This window comes from Oncorhynchus nerka, linkage group LG25, assembly GCF_034236695.1.
Source record: "Oncorhynchus nerka isolate Pitt River linkage group LG25, Oner_Uvic_2.0, whole genome shotgun sequence".
Classification (NCBI taxonomy): domain Eukaryota; kingdom Metazoa; phylum Chordata; class Actinopteri; order Salmoniformes; family Salmonidae; genus Oncorhynchus; species Oncorhynchus nerka.
Window position 1 is genome coordinate 51,233,910 of NC_088420.1, and position 26,230 is coordinate 51,260,139.

At 43.9% G+C, this 26,230-nt stretch overlaps 1 protein-coding gene and 1 long non-coding RNA gene across 2 annotated transcripts; both read left to right on the forward strand.

Moving 5' to 3' along the window:
• The first annotated feature begins 1 nt into the window (after position 1).
• On the forward strand, positions 2 to 2,877 carry LOC135564549 (uncharacterized). Its single transcript, XR_010461137.1, has 2 exons — positions 2 to 133; positions 1,549 to 2,877. It is a non-coding gene; the product is annotated as an uncharacterized LOC135564549 (long non-coding RNA).
• Positions 2,878 to 7,218: 4,341 nt separating this feature from the next.
• On the forward strand, positions 7,219 to 25,192 carry LOC115108986 (uncharacterized). The gene is made up of 8 exons (XM_029633533.2): positions 7,219 to 7,339; positions 16,420 to 16,464; positions 16,601 to 16,654; positions 17,042 to 17,308; positions 21,496 to 21,528; positions 21,659 to 21,688; positions 21,922 to 22,059; positions 24,676 to 25,192. Exons 2-8 carry the CDS (start codon positions 16,443 to 16,445, stop codon positions 24,774 to 24,776), a joined length of 645 nt encoding a protein of 214 aa, XP_029489393.1. The 5' UTR covers positions 7,219 to 7,339; positions 16,420 to 16,442; the 3' UTR covers positions 24,777 to 25,192.
• Positions 25,193 to 26,230: the final 1,038 nt, after the last annotated feature.

Below are 26,230 nucleotides of genomic sequence, written 5' to 3' on the forward strand. Positions count from 1 at the left end.
CCCTGCGCCCCCCTGCCATCTGGAAAATGCTTGTTGTGTGTTGAGAACCAGAAGGTCTACGCTGTGTGTGACTCAGAGATCATCAAGCCAGCCTTTGAGGGCCAAGGCATCTCCATGCCTGTCATCGAAGCCAGTGAGTTTCTGTGAGGGCCCATGACAGTACAACCTGGGGAAGAGGATAGTCAACAGAGGGAACAAACAAAGCAGATTTCTGGAAAATCGTCATAGGTGTCAATTATTAATGCTAAGGGGCTGTTGGAAGTTGTAGTTTATTATAGAGCATGATGTGATGCTTTAGAGCAGTGTCTCAAACCAGTCACTGCTATGAGCATTTCCCAGCACATCTCTCTGTTGTTGTAGGGAATCATTCCTGTATTGTCATTACAGATTGTCCCAGCATTGTTTCAACTAATCATTCCTGTACTGTCATTACAGATTGTCCCAGCATTGTTTCAACTAATCATTCCTGTACTGTCATTACAGATTGTCCCAGCATTGTTTCAACTAATCATTCCTGTACTGTCATTACAGATTGTCCCAGGATTGTTTCAACTAATCATTCCTGTATTGTCATTACAGATTGTCCCAGCATTGTTTCAACTAATCATTCCTGTACTGTCATTACAGATTGTCCCAGCATTGTTTCAACTAATCATTCCTGTACTGTCATTACAGATTGTCCCAGCATTGTTTCAACTAATCATTCCTGTACTGTCATTACAGATTGTCCCAGCATTGTTTCAACTAATCATTCCTGTACTGTCATTACAGATTGTCCCAGCATTGTTTCAACTAATCATTCCTGTACTGTCATTACATATTGTCCCAGCATTGTTTCAACTAATCATTCCTGTACTGTCATTACAGATTGTCCCAGCATTGTTTCAACTAATCATTCCTGTACTGTCATTACAGATTGTCCCAGCATTGTTTCAACTAATCATTCCTGTACTGTCATTACAGATTGTCCCAGCATTGTTTCAACTAATCATTCCTGTACTGTCATTACAGATTGTCCTAGAATTGTTTCAACTGATCGGACAGATGAGTGCCATTCAATATTCAAACTGTATTTCAATTTGTTGTTCATCAAGGAAATTCCACAAATCAATTCTGGAGATCAGCAATGTGTAGTAGTGTATAATTGTGTTAGATGACGATGATGATTAGTTTTCTTTGTGTTCAAATGCTCCCACTGTCCTCCTCTCCCACACACAGATCCAAATGTCCCCACTTCGACCCCTGGAGGCACTGGGGGGGTTATCTAAAGAAGATGAGATCACTATTGGAATTTTAGCTGCCATCCTCGTTGCTTGGCGCTACAATAGCCAGATTAAGTAAACTGGCTGTTACATGTCCCTCTCTCTCGGATAATACAGGTTTAACACTCATGTGTTATACAGTCACTATGCCTAGCCACCTAACTTGACTCTCATCATTTAACTATAATTGTTGCCTTCTGCATTTTTAAGAGCTGTATGAGTGATTTACACATTATCATCAATGTTCTGTCTTTTGGCCGATTTATTTGAGTGATTGTCTCTTCAGGTGTCTTCCAGTGGCCTCTCCAGCAGTCAAATCAGGGGAATCCCAGTGCTATTCAGATTAACTGAAGAGTGTGATACTGTCAACTGAGGAAGAGTTGGACCTGCAGGGAATAGTGGTGTGCCAAGATGTGAATATCTCCTCCAATATATTTCTAACAAGGCAAATGTTGTCTAGGTCCTATTTAACCCCATGGTGTGTGTTTATCCTGCAACTGGAGGGGACAGTGTTCTCCTTAAGTTCAGGTGACGTTCAGCTCTATCAGCCAGGTTACTGTAATAGTAGCACAATGCGTCTCCCCATCAAGCTGGGTTGTTACAGTATGATAGCTTCCACTCTGCACATTTACAACAGGCAAGTTTTTAAAACACTGCTTCAAACTAATTATGGTCTAGACCAGTGGTTCCCAAATGTTTTATGGTCCCGTACCCCTTGAAAAATTCAACCTCCAGCTGCGTAACCCCTCTAGCACCAGGGTCAGCTGTACCCCCTCTAGCACCAGGGTCAGCTGTACCCCCTCTAGCACCAGGGTCAGCTGTACCCCCTCTAGCACCAGGGTCAGCTGTACCCCCTCTAGCACCAGGGTCAGCTGTACCCCCTCTAGCACCAGGGTCAGCGCACTCTCAAATGTTTTTTTGTTGTTGCCGTCATTGTAAGCCTGCCACACACACACTATAGGATACATGTATTAAACAAGACAGAACTGAAGACTGTTTCTGAGAAATGTTTTGTGTCCCTCGCCAAAACCTTACCACAATCTACGAGCATAACTGGGAAATGTTCCATTGCACCCCTCTCTCTCTCTCTCTCTCTCTCTCTCTAACACGTTCTCTCTGTAGGGGGTTTCCCTGTGAGGAGGGCTGGATATGCTTTTTTTGTTAAGTTAAATATTAAGTTAAATTATGTTTTTACCATTGATAATATTTGCATTGTAGTGTAATTGCATGTCTGGTGAGGTTAATTGATGTTAGTGTTCCGCAGAGGTGGACCAGGAAGAGGCCTCCAGAATAAAATACTGTATACGGGGACCACGTGTTTGAATTTGTCAATTCTGCTCAGACAGCGATCTGGAGTGATCAAGAGGGTTTACTTAGCAAACTACAAACCATCAAAGATTGTCATAATGTCAAGATGAATTCAATTTTTTCCTTTTATATTTGTAGTTCATGCATGATCTGTATTCCTTCCTATGTTTGACATGTTTAATTATAAAAAGCCCAGTCTACTATTTACATGCAAAGGATTCTACAGCCGTCAATATCCTGGTGCAAGTGCTTCTCATCTTATGTACTCTTTCCTTGTCCATGGTCAGAATAAACAGCAAAGAACTGGGATCGCTTTCCGAGCATGTGTTTATTTACACAGCACATCGCAAAAGAATAGCAGTACAATCACATCTGTTTATAAAACTGGCGAGGCCATGCCCTGCCCTACAAAGAGGAAAGGGACAGGAGAGGGAACAGGTTTAGAGTTCCACTCCTATTGACAAAAATCCATAATCTGGATACAAACTGATTAAAAGTGTTTCAACTTTTCATCCAGTATTCTGTTTCAGGGTTGTTCCCATAGTGCTCTCTCAGTCAAACACAGAGCAGTTGTACACAGGAATTTACATATCAGGTCAATTACACAACCAAACCTAGTTACAAAAATGTCTATTTGTTTCAAGTGGTCACGGAAAAGTATTTTCCTGTTTTCCTCCCAAACTCCAGTATGACATGATACCTTATGGGGAGGCAGGCAGTCTAGTGGTTAGAGCATTGAGCCAATGACCAAAAGGTTGCTGGATCAATTCCCTGAGCTGACAAGGTGAAAATATGTCTTCTGCCCCTGAACAAGGCAGTTAACTCTCCGTTCCCCGGTAGGTTGTCATTGTAAATAAGAATTTGTTCTTAACTGACTTGCCTAGTTAAATATATATTTTTTAAAGTATTGTATTCACAGTCTGGGATAAATATATGGGCTGCTTAGGTAAATAATGTATAACACAACTGATTCAGCTAATCAACTGACTGTTAATGGTCTTCAAACTAGACCGGGTATTCCCAAACTGTGGTACGCCAAATAAAAATGTGATTCACATAAAAAAATTTTAAAAGTTTTAAAAAGATTCTTCACATTTTCAAACAGTACATTTATATTTTATGACAGGGCTTTACATTTGGGTGAGTTTTTTTTCTCACCTGAGTAGCCTCGTTTCACCTTTAAAAATAAAATGAAACCATCTAGTGTTCAGCGAAATAACAACAATGTCAAATACAGGTAGCCTCGTAAAATAATTAACATCCAATCACATTAACCGTTACTCTCTCGCGGGAAACCTTCACTCTTGCGCAGACATTTAGAAATGAAACATGAGGGTGGGTCAATGTAAATTGTCCGGTGGCGATTTTATTAATTGTTCAGCAGTCTTATGGATGGGGGTAGAAGCTGTTGAGGAGCCTTTTGGTCCTAGACTTGGCGCTCGTTCACACAACCCTCTGTAGCGTCTTATGGTCAGATGCCGAGCAGTTGCCATACCAGGAGGTGATGCTCTCGATGGTGCAGCTGTAGAACCTTTTGAGGATCTGGGGACCCATGCCAAATCTTTTCAGTCTCCTGAGGGGGAAAGGGTTTTGTCGTGCCCTCTTCACGACTGTCTTGGTATGTTTGCACCATGATAGTTCATTGGTGATGTGGACACCAAGGAACTTGAAAATCTTGACCCGCTCCACTACAGCCCCGTCGATGTTAATGGGGGCCTGTTCGCCCTGCCTTTTCATGTAGTCCACGATCAGCTCTTTTGTCTTCCTCACATTGAGAGGTTGTTGTCCTGGCACCACACTGCCAGTTCTCTGACCTTCTCCCTCTCATTGTCGGTGATCAGGCCTACCACTGTCAGCAAACTTAATGATGGTGTTGGAGTCGTGTTTGGCCACGCAGTCGTGGGTGAACAGGGAATATAGGAGGGGACTAAGTACGCACCCCCGAGGGGCCCCAGTGTTAAGGATCAGCGTAGCAAACATGTTGTTGCCTTCTCTTACCACCTGGGGGCGGCCAGTCAGGAAGTCCAGGATCCAGTTGCAGATGTAGGCATTTAGTCCCAGAGTCCTTAGCTTAGTGATGAGCTTCGTGGGTGCTATGGTGTTGAACGCTGAGCTGTAGTCAATGAACAGCATTCTCACGTAGGTGTTCCTTTTGACCAGGTGAGAAAGGGAAGTGTGGCGTGCGATTGAGATTGCGTCATCTGTGGATCTGTTGGGGCGGTATGCGAATTGGAGTGGGTCTAGGGTGTCCGGGGGGATGCTGTTGATGTAGGCCATGACCAGCATTTGAAAGCACTTCATTGCTACCGACGTGAGTGCCACAGGGCGGTAATCATTTAAGCAGGTTACCTTCGCTTCCTTGGGCACAGGGACAATGGTGGTCCACTTGAAACATGTAGGTATTACAGACTTGATCAGGGAGAGGTTGAAAATGTCAGTGAAGACACTTGACGGTTGGTCTGCTTTGAGTACACGTCCTGGTAATCCAGCGGCTTTGTGGCCCAGAGGCTTTGTGAATGTTGACCTGTTTAAAGGTTTTGTTCATATTGGCTACCGAGAGTGTTATCACACAGTCATCCAGAACAGCTGGTGCTCTCGTGCATGCTTCAGTGTTGCTTGCTTCAAAGTGAGCATAAAAGGCATTTAGCTCATCTGGTAGGCTCGGGTCACTGGGCAGCTCACGTCTGGGTTTCCCTTTGTAGTCTGTAATAGTTTTCAACCCGGCATCAGAGCCGGTGTAGTAGGATTCAATCTTAATCCTGTATTGATGCTTTGCTTGTTTGTCGGTTCGTCTGAGGGCATAGCGGGATTTCTTATAAGCGTCCGGATTAGTCTCCCACTCCTTGAAAGCGGTAGCTCTAGCCTTTAGCTCGATGCGGATGTTGCCTGTAATCCATGGCTTCTGGTTGGGATATGTACGTACAGTCACTGTGGGGACGACATCATCGATGCATTTATTGATGAAGCTGATGACTGATGTGGTGTATTCCTCAATGCCATTGGATGAATCCCAGAACATATTCCAGTCTGTGATAGAAAAACAGTCCTGTAGTGTAGCATCCGCATCATCTGACCACTTCCGTATTGAGCGAGTCACTGGTACTTCCTCCTTTAGTTTTTGCTTGTAGGCAGAATTATGGTCAGATTTGCCAAATGGAGGGCGGGGAAGAGCTTTGTATGCCTCTATGTGTGGAGTAGTGGTCTAGGATATTTTCCCCCTGGTTGCACATGTGACATACTGGTAAAAATGTGGTAAAACTGATTCAAGTTTACCTGCACACACTAGGAGTGCCGCTTCTGGGTGAGCATTTTCTTCTTTGCTTATGGCCTTATAGAGTTGGTTGAGAGCGGTCTTAGTGCCAGCTTCGTTTTGTGGTGGTAAATAGACGGCTACAAATAATACAGATGAGAACTCTCTTGGTAGATAGTGTGGTCTACAGTTTATCATAAGGTACTCTACCTCAGGCGAGCAATACCTCGAGACTTATTTAATATTAGAGTGTGTAGAAAATGATTTAAGACTGAGACTCTCTTTAATACAACCCAACATTACAGAGTTATGTGCATCCTTTCAAACACACCCTTCTCATTAACCTGTGGTGAGTTATTCACCATTTTCGATGAACAAATAAGGTTTTATATGTAAGATGGCTAAATAAAGAGCAACATGATTGATTATTATAATACTATTATTTGTGCCCTGGTCCTATAAGAGCTCTTCGTCACTTCCCACGAGCCAGTTTGTGACAAAAACTCACACTCGTTATTTTGTTTAATTTGTTGCTGTTTCTCCCTTTTTCATTTTTAATGTACTTCACAAATGGAAGCAGAGAATGTGTGGTAATTCTACTCTGTAGGTATGTGACAATTGACTGTGGTCGTGTCTATTGTTATCACCCCAACCCAGAAAATATACAGCTAATTTTGCTGTGACAAACATTTGCAGTTTTATAGCTTATCTCATGCTATTCTACAAAATATATTGGCGTGTTTGGGGCCCCCCCAGAGCCAGCTCTTTATTTTGACCACACTTTATTTTGACTTAATGCTGTTTTGAGGACCTTGTACACACATTGAAATCAAAGAGTAAAATATGTTCGCTGCATGGTCCTTGTGTACATGCTGTGACCAGCAGTTGGTGGAGGTGATCTTGAAGCGAGTCCCGCTCCGCTCAGCACACTACAGCTTGACTCGAGTCATTCCACATTGGTAGGCTAATTAAACTTTGTTGAAAATTAAGAAAATAGCCCACATAATAACAATATTCTACCACAAATTAGAAAAAATATAGGACTAATAAAAGTTACATTAAAATATGCTATACTAATTACTTGATAACACATTCGTTATAGCCTTCTGAAACAAAATAGCCTACTAAATACTCCAAGTCTATGTTAGGCAACCAGAATAATATGATGTGTGTTGCACATTACAGCACCAACCCGTTTCCCTCCTTATGGATAATACATTAAGTCTGGAGGATTTGTCCTTCGGTTTAAACTCCAAGTACTCGTTCTCATTCCGTTCATTTTTTTCACAGGTCTTTTATGACGGCTGGTTGTTGAGGGCGGAATCATAGTTTATCAAGCCAGCCTATCAAGAGACTCTCTTCTGCTCTTCCTTACTTCCGCACTTTCATTCATTTCTGAACTTCGGGTAGAGCGAGCAATACGGGTAGAGCGAGCAAGTTGAATGCAAGTTGCCGTAGGCAGTGTTTCAGAGACCCAAAGGCATTCCAGACGAGTTCAACCAACACACATCGAATTTACGTGAGTTTACTATTTCATTTGATTAATTGAATGTCCTACATTCTCATAGAAATGTATCTAGTTGTTCTGTTAATTGTGTCCCTTCAACATTGAAAAGTATTTTGCCTTTCGCATGTTGAATTGTCATGTTGAATTCGTTCTTATGGTGCATTAAATGTATTTTCTGATGATACAGATAATGTATAGGGCAGGCCGAGGCCGTCTCCAAAGTTCCATAGCATTCGGGGCTCAGCCCTGAAGACCAGGGTCTGAGGGGTTTTGTCGTCCTGAGCGAAAAAAAGGGCTTTTTCTAAAAATAATTTTACACGTTACAATATTTTTTTATATCACACAAATGATCAAAATGACAAGCGTACATTTACATACCGAGATCAAGACAATGAACGACCAATGACTTAAAGGCAACCAATAGCATATATTCCGATGAAAAGTGGATACACCAAATTTAGGCCTACAATATGAGGAAATTATCATCTACAATTTTCCAGTTGCGCTCACCTATTCAAACAAATTTTTCCCCAGTTGCATTTTGAAGTATTTTGAAAAACCTTCTAGCTACTGCCTGCTATTCATTGACAGCCAGAAGTAAACAGTCAGCTGTTTGATTAATACAAATGTGTATTCGCATCAGTAGGCTAAGTGACTGAAAGGCATCAGGAAAGTTCATGAAAACATTAGGGAAACTCATCGGGTAGGCTATAGGCCTAATCTATGTGTGTAGAGAAAATCTGCATTGCTTTCGATTGCTAGACTAATGATCGTTAGCACTCACCTCAATTTAGCGAACGTTTCTCAGCCTAATTGTAACCAAATATCCAAACGGAGATTCAGTGAAAACAAAGATCTGACATTGATTGATTTATCAAGATGAGTTCCCATGCTTGCCTCAAAGCAGCGAAATAATACTGTCCCAATCAAAACGATGCTGGAATTATCAGTTGACCACCCATGGCAATTACTTCATATGGTATAGTGCCATTTTGTTAATGTAGCCTATGGGAGCACAATTTTATTGTCATTATTTAGCCATCATTTCTGAATGAAAGTTGGTACCGACATGAAGCCTATTGTACAAAATAAGTTTAGAATATACTTTTATTTTTTTAAATCGTAAAACACCAAATTAGGCCTACCACCTTATTAGAAAGTAGGCCATCATCATACATGAAAACATTTTCTTCATAATGCATTTAATACAAGGATCCGCGTTTTCGTGTACATTACACAATTTCTTTCATAATGCATTTTATACAAGGCTAAGTTGAACTTTATGAGGGTTGCCAGATAGGACCAAATAATATATACATACAGTATATATATTTTTTTGTGTTATCAATGAAGGTATTCAATTGGGGAATGAAGATACAGTTGTATGATTGGAAATTATCATGCACACACAAACACTAACACACATACAAGTATTTGATACACTGCCGATTTTGCAGGTTTTCCTACTTACAAAGCATGTAGAGGTCTGTAATTTTTATCATAGGTACATTTCAACTGTGAGAGACGGAATCTAAAACAAAAATCCAGAAAATCTTATTGTATTATTTTTAGGTAATTCATTTGCATTTTATTGCATGACATAAGTATTTGATACATCAGAAAAGAAGAACTTAATATTTGGTACAGAAACCTTTGTTTGCAATTACAGAGATCGTACGTTTCCTGTAGTTCTTGACCAGGTTTGCACACACTGCAGCAGGGATTTTGGCCCACTCCTCCATACAGACCTTCTCCAGATCCTTCAGGTTTCGGGGCTTTCGCTTGGCAATACGGACTTTCATACGGATTTTCTATTGGGTTCAGGTCTGGAGACTGGCTAGGCCACTCCAGGACCTTGAGATGCTTCTTACGGAGCCACTCCTTAGTTGCCTTGGCTGTGTGTTTCGGGTCGTTGTCATGCTGGAAGACCCAGCCACGACCCATCTTCAATGCTCTTACTGAGGGAAGGAGGTTGTTGGCCAAGATCTCGCGATACATGGCCCCATCCATCCTCCCCTCAATACTGTGCAGTCGTCCTGTCCCCTTTGCAGAAAAGCATCCCCAAAGAATGATGTTTACACCTCCATGCCTCATGGTTGGGATGCTGTTCTTGGGGTTGTAATCTTCCTTCTTCTTCCTCCAAACACAGCGAGTGGAGTTTAGAACAAAAAGCTCTATTTTCTTCTCATCAGACCACATGACCTCCCATTCCTCCTCTGGATCATCCAGATGGTCATTGGCAAACTTCAGACAGGCCTGGACAAGCGCTGGCTTGAGCAGGGGGACCTTGCGTGCGCTGTAGGATTTTAATCCATGACGGCGTAGTGTGTTACTAATGGTTTTCTTTGAGACTGTGGTCCCAGCTCTCTTCAGGTCATTGACCAGGTCCTGCCGTGTAGTTCTGGGCTGATCCCTCACCTTCCTCATGGTCATTGATGGCCCACGAGGTGAGATCTTGCATGGAGCCCCAGACCGAGGGTGATTGACCGTCATCTTGAACTTCTTCCATTTTCTAACAATTGCGCCAACAGTTGTTGCCTTCTCACCAACCTGCTTGCCTATTGTCCTGTAGCCCATTCCAGCCTTGTGCAGGTCTACAATTGAACCCTGATGTCCTTTCACAGTTCTCTGGTCTTGGCCATTGTGGAAAGGTTGGAGTCTGTTTGATTGAGTGTATGGACAGGTGTCTTTTATACAGGTAACGAGTTCAAACAGGTGCAGTTAATACAGGTAATGAGTGGAGAACAGGAGGGCTTCTTGAAGAAAAACTAACATGTCTGTGAGAGCCGGAATTCTTACTGGTTGGTAGGTGATCAAATACTTATGTCATGCAATAAAATGCTAATTAACTACTTAAAAATCATACAATGTAATTTTCTGGATTTTTGTTTTAGATTCCGTCTCTCACAGTTGAAGTGTACCTATGATAAAAATTAGTCCTCTACATGTTTTGTAAGTAGGAAAACCTGCAAAATCGGCAGTGTATCAAATACTTGTTCTCCCCACTGTTTACACACACTCACTTTGTTTGTGCTGTTATCGCCAACTCTTTTGTATTAATTATAATAAAATATTCTAGTTGTCATGCATTTCTTTAACTGGTTAAATGTTTGTAGTTCTCTGCTTGATTAGCTTTGGTATATTTGACATTTTTATATATAATCTGTATTTCCACTGAAGAAAGTAATAATTCCCTACTGTAAATAAATGGACACTACCTGTTATAAAACGAAAATTGCTCTCTGTAAATAGATGGTGCTTTAAAAGGGTTTATTTACAACCTATGGGGTGTAAGATGTTAGGCATAGCACCAGTATCCCTAAGTATTAAGCAAAAACAAGCATAGAAAACAGCATTGGCATTAATAAAAATAAAACCTGTAAGGCTACTATTATATTATATTTATTTCATTGACAACCTGTTTAATGAACAATATTGGGTTGTTAACATGTGTAATACAAAAAAAGACAGTGTACAACACCATTGCCCAAAATGCATTGCTCCAATCAATTTCAAAAGATTGTTCTGAAGTTTGCCCACAAAAAAAAGGTATTTTCCTATGAATGGAGTAGCACAAAAAAATGTATTTTCACACAAATTAAGCCACACAAAAATGCACGAAATCTGCTGAAATTATTTGTATGCATATTTGCACGAATTGAGTGTGATATTGTGTTATACCAAAGCATAGACTATAGGTCAGGAATGCCATACATGCTTGTCTAAAGGTTCATATTACAATACGGAAGAGAAGAATAGATCTGCAATGTCCAACTGAGGTGGATTTTTATTTATTTTTTATTGCCTCAATAAGACTTACCAGGATAAATTAAGGTGGAAATAGGCCTATTAACATTGTATAAAACTGAGCTTTAGGGTAGGTGAGGTACAGCCGAGGGATCATGAAACCATGGTGCTAAAATGGATATCCCTGAGGTTGGTTGATATCCACACACAGACTCAGAACCCTTTTAAAACAGACCCCTGAGAATGATCAGTCCAGTGGGGACAAGACAAAAGCCTACTAGAATATAATATATGTACCTTCATGACTGGGGGAATCAAAAATACACATATACACATACATACACATGGTTAGCAGATGTTAATGCGAGTGTAGCGAAATGCTTGTGCTTCTAGTTCTGACAATGCAGTAATAACCAACGAGTAATCTAACTAACAATTCCAAAACTACTACCTTATACACACAAGTGTAAAGGGATAAAGAATATGTAAATAAAGATATATGAATGAGTGATGGTACAGAACGGCATAGGCAAGATGCAGTAGATGGTATCGAGTACAGTATATACATACAGTGCCTTGCGAAAGTATTCGGCCCCCTTGAACTTTGCGACCTTTTGCCACATTTCAGGCTTCAAACATAAAGATATAAAACTGTATTTTTTGTGAAGAATCAACAACAAGTGGGACACAATCATGAAGTGGAACGACATTTATTGGATATTTCAAACTTTTTTAACAAATCAAAAACTGAAAAATTGGGCGTGTAAAATTATTTATCCCCTTTACTTTCAGTGCAGCAAACTCTCTCCAGAAGTTCAGTGAGGATCTCTGAATGATCCAATGTTGACCTAAATGACGAATGATGATAAATACAATCCACCTGTGTGTAATCAAGTCTCCGTATAAATGCACCTGCACTGTGATAGTCTCAGAGGTCCGTTAAAAGCGCAGAGAGCATCATGAAGAACAAGGAACACACCAGGCAGGTTCGAGATACTGTTGTGAAGAAGTTTAAAGCCGGATTTGGATACAAAAAGATTTCCCAAGCTTTAAACATCCCAAGGAGCACTGTGCAAGCGATAATATTGAAATGGAAGGAGTATCAGACCACTGCAAATCTACCAAGACCTGGCCGTCCCTCTAAACTTTCAGCTCATACAAGGAGAAGACTGATCAGAGATGCAGCCAAGAGGCCCATGATCACTCTGGATGAACTGCAGAGATCTACAGCTGAGGTGGGAGACTCTGTCCATAGGACAACAATCAGTCGTATATTGCACAAATCTGGCCTTTATGGAAGAGTGGCAAGAAGAAAGCCATTTCTTAAAGATATCCATAAAAAGTGTTGTTTAAAGTGTGCCACAAGCCACCTGGGAGACACACCAAACATGTGGAAGAAGGTGCTCTGGTCAGATGAAACCAAAATTGAAATTTTGGCAACAATGCAAAACGTTATGTTTGGCGTAAAAGCAACACAGCTCATCACCCTGAACACACCATCCCCACTGTCAAACATGGTGGTGGCAGCATCATGGTTTGGGCCTGCTTTTCTTCAGCAGGGACAGGGAAGATGGTTCAAATTGATGGGAAGATGGATGGAGCCAAATACAGGACCATTCTGGAAGAAAACCTGATGGAGTCTGCAAAAGACCTGAGACTGGGACGGAGATTTGTCTTCCAACAAGACAATGATCCAAAACATAAAGCAAAATCTACAATGGAATGGTTCAAAAATAGAATGGCCAAGTCAAAGTCAAATCCAGACCTGAATCCAATCGAGAATCTGTGGAAAGAACTGAAAACTGCTGTTCACAAATGCTCTCCATCCAACCTCACTGAGCTCGAGCTGTTTTGCAAGGAGGAATGGGAAAAAATTTCAGTCTCTCGATGTGCAAACTGATAGAGACATACCCCAAGCGACTTACAGCTGTAATCGCAGCAAAAGGTGGCGCTACAAAGTACTAACTTAAGGGGGCTGAATAATTTTGCACGCCCAATTTTTCCGTTTTTGATTTGTTAAAAAAGTTTGAAATCTCCAATAAATGTCGTTCCACTTCATGATTGTGTCCCACTTGTTGTTGATTCTTCACAAAAAAATACAGTTTTATATCTTTATGTTTGAAGCCTGAAATGTGGCAAAAGGTCGCAAAGTTCAAGGGGGCCGAATACTTTCGCAAGGCACTGAATGAGATGAGTAATGTAGGGTATGTAAACAAAGTGGCATAGTTTAAAGTGGCTAGTGATACATGTAATTACATAAAGATGCAGTAGATGACAGAGTACAGTATATACATATACATATGAGATGAATAATGTAGGGTATGTAAACATCATATTAAGTAGCATTGTTTAAAGTGGCTAGTGATATATTTTCCATCAATTTCCATCAATTTCCATCAATTCCCATTATTAAAGTGGCTGGAGTTGAGTCAGTGTGTTGGCAGCAGCCACTCAATGTTAGTGGCCTTGAGATAGAAGCTGTTTTTCAGTCTCTCGGTCCCAGCTTTGATGCACCTGTACTGACCTCGCCTTCTGGATGATAGCGGGGTGAACAGGCAGTGGCTCGGGTGGTTGTTGTCCTTGATGATCTTTATGGCCTTCCTGTGACATCGGGTGGTGTAGGTGTCCTGGAGGGCAGGTAGTTTGCCCCCGGTGATGCGTTGTGCAGACCTCACTACCCTCTGGAGAACCTTACGGTTGTGGGCAGAGCAGTTGCCGTACCAGGCGGTGATACAGCCCGACAGGATGCTCTCGATTGTGCATCTGTAGAAGTTTGTGAGTGCCTTTGGTGACAAGCAAATTTCTTCAGCCTCCTGAGGTTGAAGAGGCGCTGCTGCGCCTTCTTCACGATGCTGTTTGTGTGGGTGGACCAATTCAGTTTGTCTGTGATGTGTACGCAGAGGAACTTAAAACTTACTACCCTCTCCACTACTGTCCCATCGATGTAGATAGGGGGGTGCTCCCTCTGCTGTTTCCTGAAGTCCACAATAATCTCCTTAGTTTTGTTGACGTTGAGTGTGAGGTTATTTTCCTGACACCACACTCCGAGGGCCCTCACCTCCTCCCTGTAGGCCGTCTCGTCGTTGTTGGTAATCAAGCCTACCACTGTAGTGTCGTCCGCAAACTTGATGATTGAGTTGGAGGCGTGTGTGGCCACGCAGTCGTGGGTGAATAGGGAGTACAGGAGAGGGCTCAGAACGCACCCTTGTGGGGCCCCAGTGTTGAGGATCAGCGGGGTGGAGATGTTGTTACCTACCCTCACCACCTGGGGGCGGCCCGTCAGGAAGTCCAGTACCCAGTTGCACAGGGCGAGGTCGAGACCCAGGGTCTCGAGCTTGATGACGAGTTTGGAGGGTACTATGGTGTTAAATGCTGAGCTGTAGTCGATGAATAGCATTCTCACAGGTATTACTCTTGTCCAGATGGGTTAGGGTAGTGTGCAGTGTGGTTGAGATTGCATCGTCTGTGGACCTATTTTGGCGGTAAGCAAATTGGAGTGGGTCTAGGGTGTCAGGTAGGGTGGAGGTGATATGGTCCTTGACTAGTCTCTCAAAGCGCTTCATGATGACGGAAGTGAGTGCTACGGGGCGGTAGTCGTTTAGTTCAGTTACCTTAGCTTTCTTGGGAACAGGAACAATGGTGGCCCTCTTGAAGCATGTGGGAACAGCAGACTGGGATAAGGATTGATTGAATATGTCCGTAAACACACCAGCCAGCTGGTCTGCGCATGCTCTGAGGGCGCGGCTGGGGATGCCGTCTGGGCCTGCAGCCTTGCGAGGGTTAACACGTTTAAATGTTTTACTCACGTCGGCTGCAGTGAAGGAGAGTCCGCATGTTTTGGTTGCGGGCCGTGTCAGTGGCACAGTATTGTCCTCAAAGCAGGCAAAAAATTATTTAGTCTGCCTGGGAGCAAAACATCCTGGTCCGTGACGGGGCTGGTTTTCTTTTTGTAATCCGTGATTGACTGTAGACCCTGCCACATACCTCTTGTGTCTGAGCCGTTGAATTGCGATTCTACTTTGTCTCTATACTGACGCTTAGCTTGATTGATTGCCTTGCGGAGGGAATAGCTACACTGTTTGTATTCGGTCATGTTTCCGGTCACCTTGCCCTGATTAAAAGCAATGGTTCGTGCTTTCAGTTTCACACGGATGCTGCCATCAATCTACGGTTTCTGGTTTGGGAATGTTTTAATCATTGCTATGGGAACGACATTTTCAATGCACGTTCTAATGAACTCGCTCACCGAATCAGCGTATTCGTCAATGTTGTTGTTTTACGCAATACGGAACATATTCCAGTCCACGTGATGGAAGCAGTCTTGGAGCGTGGAATCAGATTGGTCGGACCAGCGTTGAACAGACCTCAGCGCGGGAGCTTATTGTTTTAGCTTCTGTCTGTAGGCAGGGAGCAACAAAATGGAGTCGTGGTCAGCTTTTCCGAAAGGAGGGCGGGGGAGGGCCTTATATGCGTCGCCGAAGTTAGAATAACAATGATCCAGGGTTTTACCAGCCCTGGTTGCGCAATCGATATGCTGATACAATTTAGGGAGTCTTGTTTTCAGATTAGCCTTGTTAAAATCCCCAGCTACAACGAATGCAGCCTCAAGATATGTGGTTTCCAGTTTGCAAAGAGTCAAATAAAGTTTGTTCAGAGCCATCGATGTGTCTGCTTGGGGGGGAATATATACGGCTGTGATTATAATCGAAGAGAATTCCCTTGGTAGATAATGCGGTCGACATTTGATTGTGAGGAATTCTAAATCAGGTGAACAGAAGGACTTGAGTTCCTGTATGTTGTTGTGACCACACCACGTCTCGTTAACCATAAGGCATACGCCCCCGCCCCTCTTCTTACTGTAGTATGATCTAAAATAAAGACGTGCAACAACGAGGTTCTAGCTCCAGCCTGTTTATTAACCTAACCCTTGCATGTCCTACATAGGTACGGATACCCCCAAGGGACATCCTACTACACTTACCAGAAAGATGTTTGTTTCTGTCGGCGCGATGCATGAAGATTCGGTTAGCGTCTCTCGAGTGAGCCATGTTTCCGTGAAGCAAAGAACGTTACAGTCTCTGATGTCCCTCTGGAATGCTACCCTTGCTCGGATTTCATCAACCTTGTTGTCAAGAGACTGGACATTGGCGAGAAGTATGCTAGGGAGTGGTGCGCGATGTGCCCATCTCCGGATCCTGACCAGAATCATTGTTGAGTTGTCAAAATATTTGTAACCCCACACCCCTAGATCCACCTGCTCAGTACTCTTCAGGACATTAGATTGATTAACGGCAGCAATGGTTTACATAATGTTTAGACTAAATGTTTGTTTTTTTAATTTGCAGATACTCCACAGAAACATCCAAACATGAATGGATCGATGCTTCCAAGTAAGTCAACAATGCGTTTTGAGTTTTAGTCATATATAGATTACTGAAAGTGAGAAACCGTTAACAAGACCATGAATGGGTGTTTGTACTGTAGTGACATCCACATGCGTGAACCCTTGATTTGTATTTTTTGCAGTCTGCCTGGCTCTATGTCTGGCTGGCTGGGCTGTATCTGGCGCTTCTATTGAAGGTGAGCTGTTCTCATGCATGTGTTCATTATGGCGTAAACATGAACTGAATACTGTACCTTGTTTTATACACTCTAAATAAGTCACTTCCCCCGGATTGTCACAGTTTCACAAAGTATTTTCACAAAGTATTGGTGCTGAAACACGGATCAGTCAGTGAAAGTTTCAAAGTGAAATATGAAAGTGGTGACAACTTGATCTCACCATTTAATTTGGGCATTTTAATTCCATAAAAATAATTCCTATATTCGTATATTAAAGCACAGTGAGTATGTATAGTATAGTACTGTATAGTCGTGTTTTGACCCAAGTGTAGTAACTGATATTTCATATTGTCTGGGGGCTCTGTTTAACTAGCTCTCTTCTTCCTGTTGTATTCTCTCTTGCAGCTCAGAAGACCTCCTCTGTCTGTTACCTCTGTAACGATACTCAATGCCAAAATATTGAGTCTTTTTATGACCATTTGACGACTAATTCGACCCTGTGGTCACGAGGTGAAATGGCTAAGCTGCCTCCCTGTCCCACAACCTCCCCTCCACCATCTGGAAAATGCTTGTTATGTGTTAAGAGCCAGAAGGTCTACGCTGTGTGTGACTCAGAGATCATCAAGCCAGCCTTTGAGGGCCAAGGCATCTCCATGCCTGTCATCAAAGCCAGTGAGTTTCTGTAAGAGCCCATGACAGTACAACCTGGGGAAGAGGATAGTCAACAGAGGGAACAAACAAAGCAGATTTCTGGAAAATCGTCATAGGTGTCAATTATTAATGCTAAGGGGCTGTTGGAAGTTGTAGTTTATTATAGAGCATGACGTGATGCTTTAGAGCAGTGTCTCAAACCAGTCACTGCTATGAGCATTTCCCAGCTTATCCAGCTCTCTGTTGTTGTAGGGAATCGTTCCTGTAGTGTCATTACAGATTGTCGCAGCATTGTTTCAACTAATCATTCCTGTACTGTCATTACAGATTGTGCCAGCATTGTTTCAACTAATCATTCCTGTACTGTCATTACAGATTGTCCCAGCAGTGTTTCAACTAATCATTCCTGTACTGTCATTACAGATTGTCCCAGCATTGTTTCAACTAATCATTCCTGTACTGTCATTACAGATTGTCCCAGCATTGTTTCAACTAATCATTCCTGTACTGTCATTACAGATTGTCCCAGCATTGAATTATTTTAGTCAATAAGATTCCTGCTATGTCCCAATTGTTTCAACTAATCAACTTTCTGAACATTTCCTGAGACGTGTAGTCCACTTGTCATTCAATCTCCTTTGCATTAGCGTAGCCTCTTCTGTAGCCTGTCAACTATGTGTCTGTCTATCCCTGTTCTCTCCTCTCTGCACAGACCATACAAACGCTCCACACCGCGTGGCCGCGGCCACTCTAATCTGGTGGTCCCAGCGCGCACGACCCACGTGGAGTTCCAGGTCTCCGGTAGCCTCTGGAACTGCCGATCTGCGGCCAACAAGGCAGAGTTCATCTCAGCCTATGCCTCCCTCCAGTCCTCGACTTCTTGGCACTGACGGAAACATGGATCACCACAGATAACACTGCTACTCCTACTGCTCTCTCTTCGTCCGCCCACGTGTTCTCGCACACCCCGAGAGCTTCTGGTCAGCGGGGTGGTGGCACCGGGATCCTCATCTCTCCCAAGTGGTCATTCTCTCTTTCTCCCCTTACCCATCTGTCTATCGCCTCCTTTGAATTCCATGCTGTCACAGTTACCAGCCCTTTCAAGCTTAACATCCTTATCATTTATCGCCTCCAGGTTCCCTCGGAGAGTTCATCAATGAGCTTGATGCCTTGATAAGCTCCTTTCCTGAGGACGGCTCACCTCTCACAGTTCTGGGCGACTTTAACCTCCCCACGTCTACCTTTGACTCATTCCTCTCTGCCTCCTTCTTTCCACTCCTCTCCTCTTTGACCTCACCCTCTCACCTTCCCCCTCTACTCACAAGGCAGGCAATACGCTCGACCTCATCTTTACTAGATGCTGTTCTTCCACTAACCTCACTGCAACTCCCCTCCAAGTCTCCGACCACTACCTTGTATCCTTTTCCCTCTTGCTCTCATCCAACACTTCCCACACTGCCCCTACTCGGATGGTATCGCGCCGTCCCAATCTTCGCTCTCTCTCCCCCGCTACTCTCTCCTCTTCCATCCTATCATCTCTTCCCTCTGCTCAAACCTTCTCCAACCTATCTCCTGATTCTGCCTCCTCAACCCTCCTCTCCTCCCTTTCTGCATCCCTTGATTCTCTATGTCCCCTATCCTCCAGGCCGGCTCGGTCCTCCCCTCCTGCTCCGTGGCTCGACGACTCATTGCGAGCTCACAGAACAGGGCTCCGGGCAGCCGAGCGGAAATGGAGGAAAACTCGCCTCCCTGCGGACCTGGCATCCTTTCACTCCCTCCTCTCTACATTTTCCTCTTCTGTCTCTGCTGCTAAAGCCACTTTCTACCACTCTAAATTCCAAGCATCTGCCTCTAACCCTAGGAAGCTCTTTGCTACCTTCTCCTCCCTCCTGAATCCTCCCCCCCCTCCTCTCCCCCTCCCTCTCTGCAGATGACTTCGTCAACCATTTTGAAAAGAAAGTCGACGACATCCGATCCTCGTTTGCTAAGTCAAACGACACCGCTGGTTCTGCTCACACTGCCCTACCCTGTGCTCTGACCTCTTTCTCCCTCTCTCTCCAGATGAAATCTCGCGTCTTGTGACGGCCGGCCGCCCAACAACCTGCCCGCTTGACCCTATTCCCTCCTCTCTTCTCCAGACCATTTCCGGAGACCTTCTCCCTTACCTCACCTCGCTCATCAACTCATCCCTGACCGCTGGCTACGTCCCTTCTGTCTTCAAGAGAGCGAGAGTTGCACCCCTTCTGAAAAAACCTACACTCGATCCCTCCGATGTCAACAACTACAGACCAGTATCCCTTCTTTCTTTTCTCTCCAAAACTCTTGAACGTGCCGTCCTTGGCCAGCTCTCCCGCTATCTCTCTCAGAATGACCTTCTTGATCCAAATCAGTCAGGTTTCAAGACTAGTCATTCAACTGAGACTGCTCTTCTCTGTATCACGGAGGCCCTCCGCACTGCTAAAGCTAACTCTCTCTCCTCTGCTCTCATCCTTCTAGACCTATCGGCTGCCTTCGATACTGTGAACCATCAGATCCTCCTCTCCACCCTCTCCGAGTTGGGCATCTCCGGCGCGGCCCACGCTTGGTTGCGTCCTACCTGACAGGTCGCTCCTACCAGGTGGCGTGGCGAGAATCTGTCTCCTCACCACGCGCTCTCACCACTGGCGTCCCCCAGGGCTCTGTTCTAGGCCCTCTCCTATTCTCGCTATACACCAAGTCACTTGGCTCTGTCATAACCTCACATGGTCTCTCCTATCATTGCTATGCAGACGACACACAATTAATCTTCTCCTTTCCCCCTTCTGATGACAAGGTGGCGAATCGCATCTCTGCATGTCTGGCAGACATATCAGTGTGGATGACGGATCACCACCTCAAGCTGAACCTCGGCAAGACGGAGCTGCTCTTCCTCCCGGGAAGGACTGCCCATTCCATGATCTCGCCATCACGGTTGACAACTCCATTGTGTCCTCCTCCCAGAGCGCTAAGAACCTTGGCGTGATCCTGGACAACACCCTGTCGTTCTCAACTAACATCAAGGCGGTGGCCCGTTCTTGTAGGTTCATGCTCTACAACATCCGCAGAGTACGACCCTGCCTCACACAGGAAGCAGCGCAGGTCCTAATCCAGGCACTTGTCATCTCCCGTCTGGATTACTGCAACTCGCTGTTGGCTGGGCTCCCTGCCTGTGCCATTAAACCCCTACAACTCATCCAGAACGCCGCAGCCCGTCTGGTGTTCAACCTTCCCAAGTTCTCTCACGTCACCCCGCTCCTCCGCTCTCTTCACTGGCTTCCAGTTGAAGCTCGCATCCGCTACAAGACCATGGTGCTTGCCTACGGAGCTGTGAGGGGAACGGCACCTCAGTACCTCCAGGCTCTGATCAGGCCCTACACCCAAACAAGGGCACTGCGTTCATCCACCTCTGGCCTGCTCGCCTCCCTACCACTGAGGAAGTACAGTTCCCGCGCAGCCCAGTCAAAACTGTTCGCTGCTCTGGCCCCCCAATGGTGGAACAAACTCCCTCACGACGCCAGGACCCCACCTCTTTCAGGAATACCTAGGATAGGATAAAGTAATCCTTCTCACCCCCCCCCCTTAAAAGATTTAGATGCACTATTGTAAAGTGGCTGTTCCACTGGATGTCTTAAGGTGAACGCACCATTTGTATTCTGGATAAGAGCGTCTGCTAAATGACTGTAAATGTAATAAATGAACTAATCATTCCTGCTGTCTTACAGATTGTCCCAGCATTGTTTCAAAATGACTTAAATGTAAATGTAATGTAAATGTTTCAACTAATCATTCCTGTACTTTCGTTACAGATTGTCCTAGAATTGTTTCAACTAACCATTCCTGTATTGTCCTTACTGATTGTCCCAGAATTGTTTCAACTAATCATTCCTGTACTGTTGTTACATATTGTCCCAGCATTGTTTCAACTAATCATTCCTGTACTGTCATTACAGATTGTCCCAGCATTGTTTCAACTAATCATTCCTGTACTGTCATTACATATTGTCCCAGCATTGTTTCAACTAATCATTCCTGTACTGTCATTACAGATTGTCCCAGCATTGTTTCAACTAATCATTCCTGTACTGTCATTACAGATTGTCCCAGCATTGTTTCAACTAATCATTCCTGTACTGTCATTACAGATTGTCCCAGCATTGTTTCAACTAATCATTCCTGTACTGTCATTACAGATTGCACCGGCATTGTTTCAACTGATCAGATGGGTGAGTTCCATTCAATATTCAAACCGTATTTCAAACAAAACATATCTTATGGTAATGTTACATTACAAGAGCAAATTCCATAACAGAGATCAGCAGTCTGGGTATTCTATATGTGTTTTGTCTTCAACAGACGGAGCTGGAGGTTTAACTTGGAGTCCTGGTGAGTGCAGAAACCCACAGAACAGCAATGCTCAGCTCAAGATCGTGTGCACCAAAAATAAAAGAGACAAACTGACTTCTTGCTCGTGTGTGATAGAGACTTTGTTGTTGTTCATCGAGGAAATTCCAAAAATCTGATCTGAAGATAGTAGTAGTGTTTAACAGTGTTAGATGATGATCATTTGTTTTCTTTGTCCTTCAACTGCTCCCCCTGTCCTCCTCTCCCACACACAGATCCAATTGCCCCAACAATGACCCCTGATGGCACTGGCAGGTTATCCAAGGAAACAAGATTCGCTATTGTGTCAATCCCAATTGCCTTCTCCGTCATCTTCATACTCATTGTTGTTTTGCGCAGAAGGACCAGATCAAGTGAGCGGGGGAGGGGGGGGTACAGAGTTTCCTGGCTAAACATGTCCCTTTCCATAAGAGAAAACAGGTTTAAATGACACATTCTAACTTACTAACACACACGTATATTTTGCTGGTGTTTATACAGTCACTTACTTAGCCTGGGCACCTACCTGTTTGTTGCCTTCTGCTTCTAAGCTGAGCTGTGTGACTGAAATATACAGTGCCTTCGTAGAGTATTCAGACCCCTTGACTTTTTCCGCATTTAGTTACGTTACAGTCTTATTATAAAATGGATTATATATATATTTTTTCATCAGCAATCTACACAAAATACCCCATAATGATGAAGCAAAAACAGGTTTTAAAATGTTTTGCAAGTTCAAAAACAGAAATACCGTATTTACATAAGTATTCCGACCCTTTATGAGACTCGAAATGCAGCTCCTATCCATCCTGTTTCCATTGATCATCCTTGGAGATGTTTCTTCAACTTGATTCCACTTGTCGTAAATTCAATTGTTTGGACATGATTTGGAAAGGCACACACCTGTCTATATATGGTCCCACAGTTGACAGTGCATGTCTGTACAAAAACCAAGCCATGAGGTCGAAGGAATTATCCGTAGAGCTCCGAGACATGATTGTGTTGAGGCACAGATATGGGGAAGGGTACCAAAATATTTCTACAGCATTGAAGGTCTCCAAGAACACAGTGGCTTCCATCATTCTTAAATGGAAGAAGTTTGGAACCTCCCAGACTCTTCCTAGATCTGGCCCCCTGGCCAAACTGAGCAATCAGGGGAGAAGGCCCTTGGTCAGGGAGGTGTCCAAGAACCCCCGAGCTGACAAGGTACAAATCTGTCGTTCTGCCCCTGAACAGGCAGTTAACCCACTGTTCCTAGGCCGTCATTGAAAATAAGAATTTGTTCTTAACTGACTTGCCTAGTTAAATAAAGGTAAAAAATAAAAAATAAATAAAACCCGATGGCCACTCTGACAGAGCTCTAGAGTTCCTCTGTGGAAATGGGAGAAACTTCCAGAAGGTCAACCATCTCTGCAGCACTCCACTAAACAGGCTTTTATTTTAAACTGGCCAGACGGAAGCCACTCCTCAGTAAAAGGCACATGACAACCCGCTTGGAGTTTTCCAAAAGGCACCTAAAGACTTTCAATGTCACGCCTGCTCCCGCTCTTCCCCCTGGCGCTCGAGGGCGCCATGCTCCCCAGCATTACGCACTCCTGCCACAATCATTATGCACACCTGCCTTCCCCCGTCACGCGCATCAGTGATTATTGGACTCACCTGGACTCAATCACCTCTGTCATTACCTCCCCTATATCTGTCTGTTCCTCCGCTTTGTTCCACGCTTTAGCATCGATTGTCTTTTTTTCTTTTTTTGTTGTTGAATTTTACTCCTTTTCTCCCCAATTTCGTGGTATCCAATTGTTTAGTAGCTACTATCTTGTCTCATCGCTACAACTCCCGTACGGGCTCGGGAGAGACGAAGGTTGAAAGTCATGCGTCCTCCGATACACAACCCAACCAAGCCGCACTGCTTCTTAACACAGCGCCATCCAACCCGGAAGCCAGCCGCACCAATGTGTCGGAGGAAACACCGTGCACCTGGCAACCTTGGTTAGCGCGCACTGCGTCCGGCCCGCCACAGGAGTCGCTGGTGCGCGATGAGACAAGGATTTCCCTACCGGCCAAACCCTCCCTAACCCGGACGACGCTAGGCCAATTGTGCGTCGCCCCACGGCGACCGGTTACGACAGAGCTTGGGCGCAAACCCAGAGTCTCTGGTGGCACAGCTGGCGCTGCAGTAGAGCACCCTTAACCACTGCGCCACCTGGGAGGCCCAGCATTGATTATCATATGTCCTTGTATACTCGTGTGCTGATGCTGTTCCTGTCTTGTTCCATGTCTGTTCCGATTAAATGTTTAACTAACCGTACCTGCTTCTCTACTCCAGTGTCGGTTCTTACACGCAGACCATGAGAAACAAGATTCTCTGGTCTGATGAAACCAAGATTGAACTCTTTGGCCTGAATGCCAAGCATCACGTCTGGAGGAAACCTTTTACCATCCCTAAGGTGAAGCATGGTGGTGGCAGCATGCTGTGGGGATGTTTTTCAGCGGCAAGGACTGGGAGACTAGTTAGGATCGAGGCAAAATTGAACAGAGCTATCCTACAGAGATATCCTTGATGAAAACCTGCTCCAGAGTGCTCAGGACCTCAGACTGGGGCGAAGGTTCAGCTAAGCACACAGCCAAGACAACGCATGAGTGGCTTTGGGACAAGCTTGTAGAGTCATACCCAATTAGACTCTATGTTGTAATCACTGCCAAACGTGCTTCAACAAAGTACTGAGTAAAGGGTCTGAATACTTACATAAATGTAATATTACATTTTTTAATAAATTAGCAAAAGTCTCTAAAAGCCTGTTTTTGCTTTGTCATTATGGGGTATTGTGTGTAAATTGATGAGAAAAATTCTGTAACATAACAAAATGTGGAAAAAGTCAAGGGGTCTGAATACTTTCCGAAGGCACTGTACAGTATATTATCATTGAAGAGCTCTCTTTTGGCAGATGTATTTGAATGGTCTTTTTTTGTTGTGCTCGTCTTCACAGGTGTTGTCTGGTGTCCACATCAGAGGTCCACTTCAGAAGTCCACTCAGAGCAGTACCAGACCCAGTTAAAGTTATTAAAGAGAAAGGTTGATATTGTGTAAGACAAAGGAGAAGAGGAAGTGATGGACCTGAATGTTGTCTACTTCCTGGCTATGGTTTAACTTGAGGAAACAGTAAGCTCTGTTAGAAAGCCAGGTTGTTACATTTTGATAGCATTTACTCTGCACTTTTGCAGCAGGGTACATGAGTGTCTTGGGATTCCTAGGGCCTGGAAGTATAGTCAGGGAGAGATCTCAGTGACAGACTTACACAGAGGGTCCTGCCATTTTAAACCACATACTTTTTGATTCGCCAAGTTTGCGTGTTTTGCACGTCTGTATGGTTGATTGAAACATGTGGAGTTAATAATTATTTATTTATATTCATGTATTTTTATTATGTTTTTACTATTGATAGTGTTTGTGTATGTGCGCTTCCCTTGTTTAATGTAAGAATAAATAACACCAAAGAACTGGGATCACTGGCTGGGCATGTGTTTATTTACACAGCACAACACAAAAGAGTATCTGTACAATCTGTTTATAAAACTGGTGAGGCCATGCCCAGACTTACAAAGAGGAACGGGACAGGAGAGGGAACAGGTTTCGAGTTCCACTCCTATTGACCAAAATCCATAATCTGGACACAAACTGATAGAAAGTTTTTAAACTTCTAATCCGGTATTCTGTTTCAGGTTGTTCCCACAGCGGTCTCTCAGCCAAGCATAAAGCAGCGGTATTCTGTTTCAGGTTGTTCCCACAGCGGTCTCTCAGCCAAGCATAAAGCAGCGGTATCAGCCAAGCATAAAGCATAAAGCAGCGGTATTCTGTTTCAGGTTGTTCCCTCAGCGGTCTCTCAGCCAAGCATAAAGCAGCGGTATTCTGTTTCAGGTTGTTCCCACAGCGGTCTCTCAGCCAAGCATAAAGCAGCGGTATTCTGTTTCAGGTTGTTCCCACAGCGGTCTCTCAGCCAAGCATAAAGCAGCGGTATTCTGTTTCAGGTTGTTCCCACAGCGGTCTCTCAGCCAAGCATAAAGCAGCGGTATTCTGTTTCAGGTTGTTCCCACAGCGGTCTCTCAGCCAAGCATAAAGCAGCGGTATTCTGTTTCAGGTTGTTCCCACAGCGGTCTCTCAGCCAAGCATAAAGCAGCGGTATTCTGTTTCAGGTTGTTCCCACAGCGGTCTCTCAGCCAAGCATAAAGCAGCGGTAGAGAGGAATTTACATATCAGCTCAATTACACCACCAAACCCAGTCACAGAAATGTCTTTGTTTCAAGTGACAGTAAATACCAAAAACAGAACAGAACAGGAGTCTTTTCCGGTTTACCTCCCTGACACCAGAATGACATGATGCCTTATTGTGTTCACAGCCTGGGAAAAATATATGGACTGCTTAGGTAAACAATCTACAACACAACTGATTCAACAAATCAACCGAATGTTAATGGTCTTCAATCTAGACCACGGTTAGTTTGAAGCAGTGTTTTACCAAGGAGCTGGACTGGAACAAAAGTATC

Excerpts from the sequence above, each read along its gene's own strand:
- LOC115108986 (XM_029633533.2), top strand. The coding sequence starts at position 16,443 with ATGAATGGATCGATGCTTCCAA. Across the intron at positions 16,655-17,041 it reads ATCTGGCGCTTCTATTGAAG|CTCAGAAGACCTCCTCTGTC; the intron begins GTGAGCTGTTCT and ends TCTCTCTTGCAG. Across the intron at positions 22,060-24,675 it reads GCGCAGAAGGACCAGATCAA|GTGTTGTCTGGTGTCCACAT; the intron begins GTGAGCGGGGGA and ends TCGTCTTCACAG.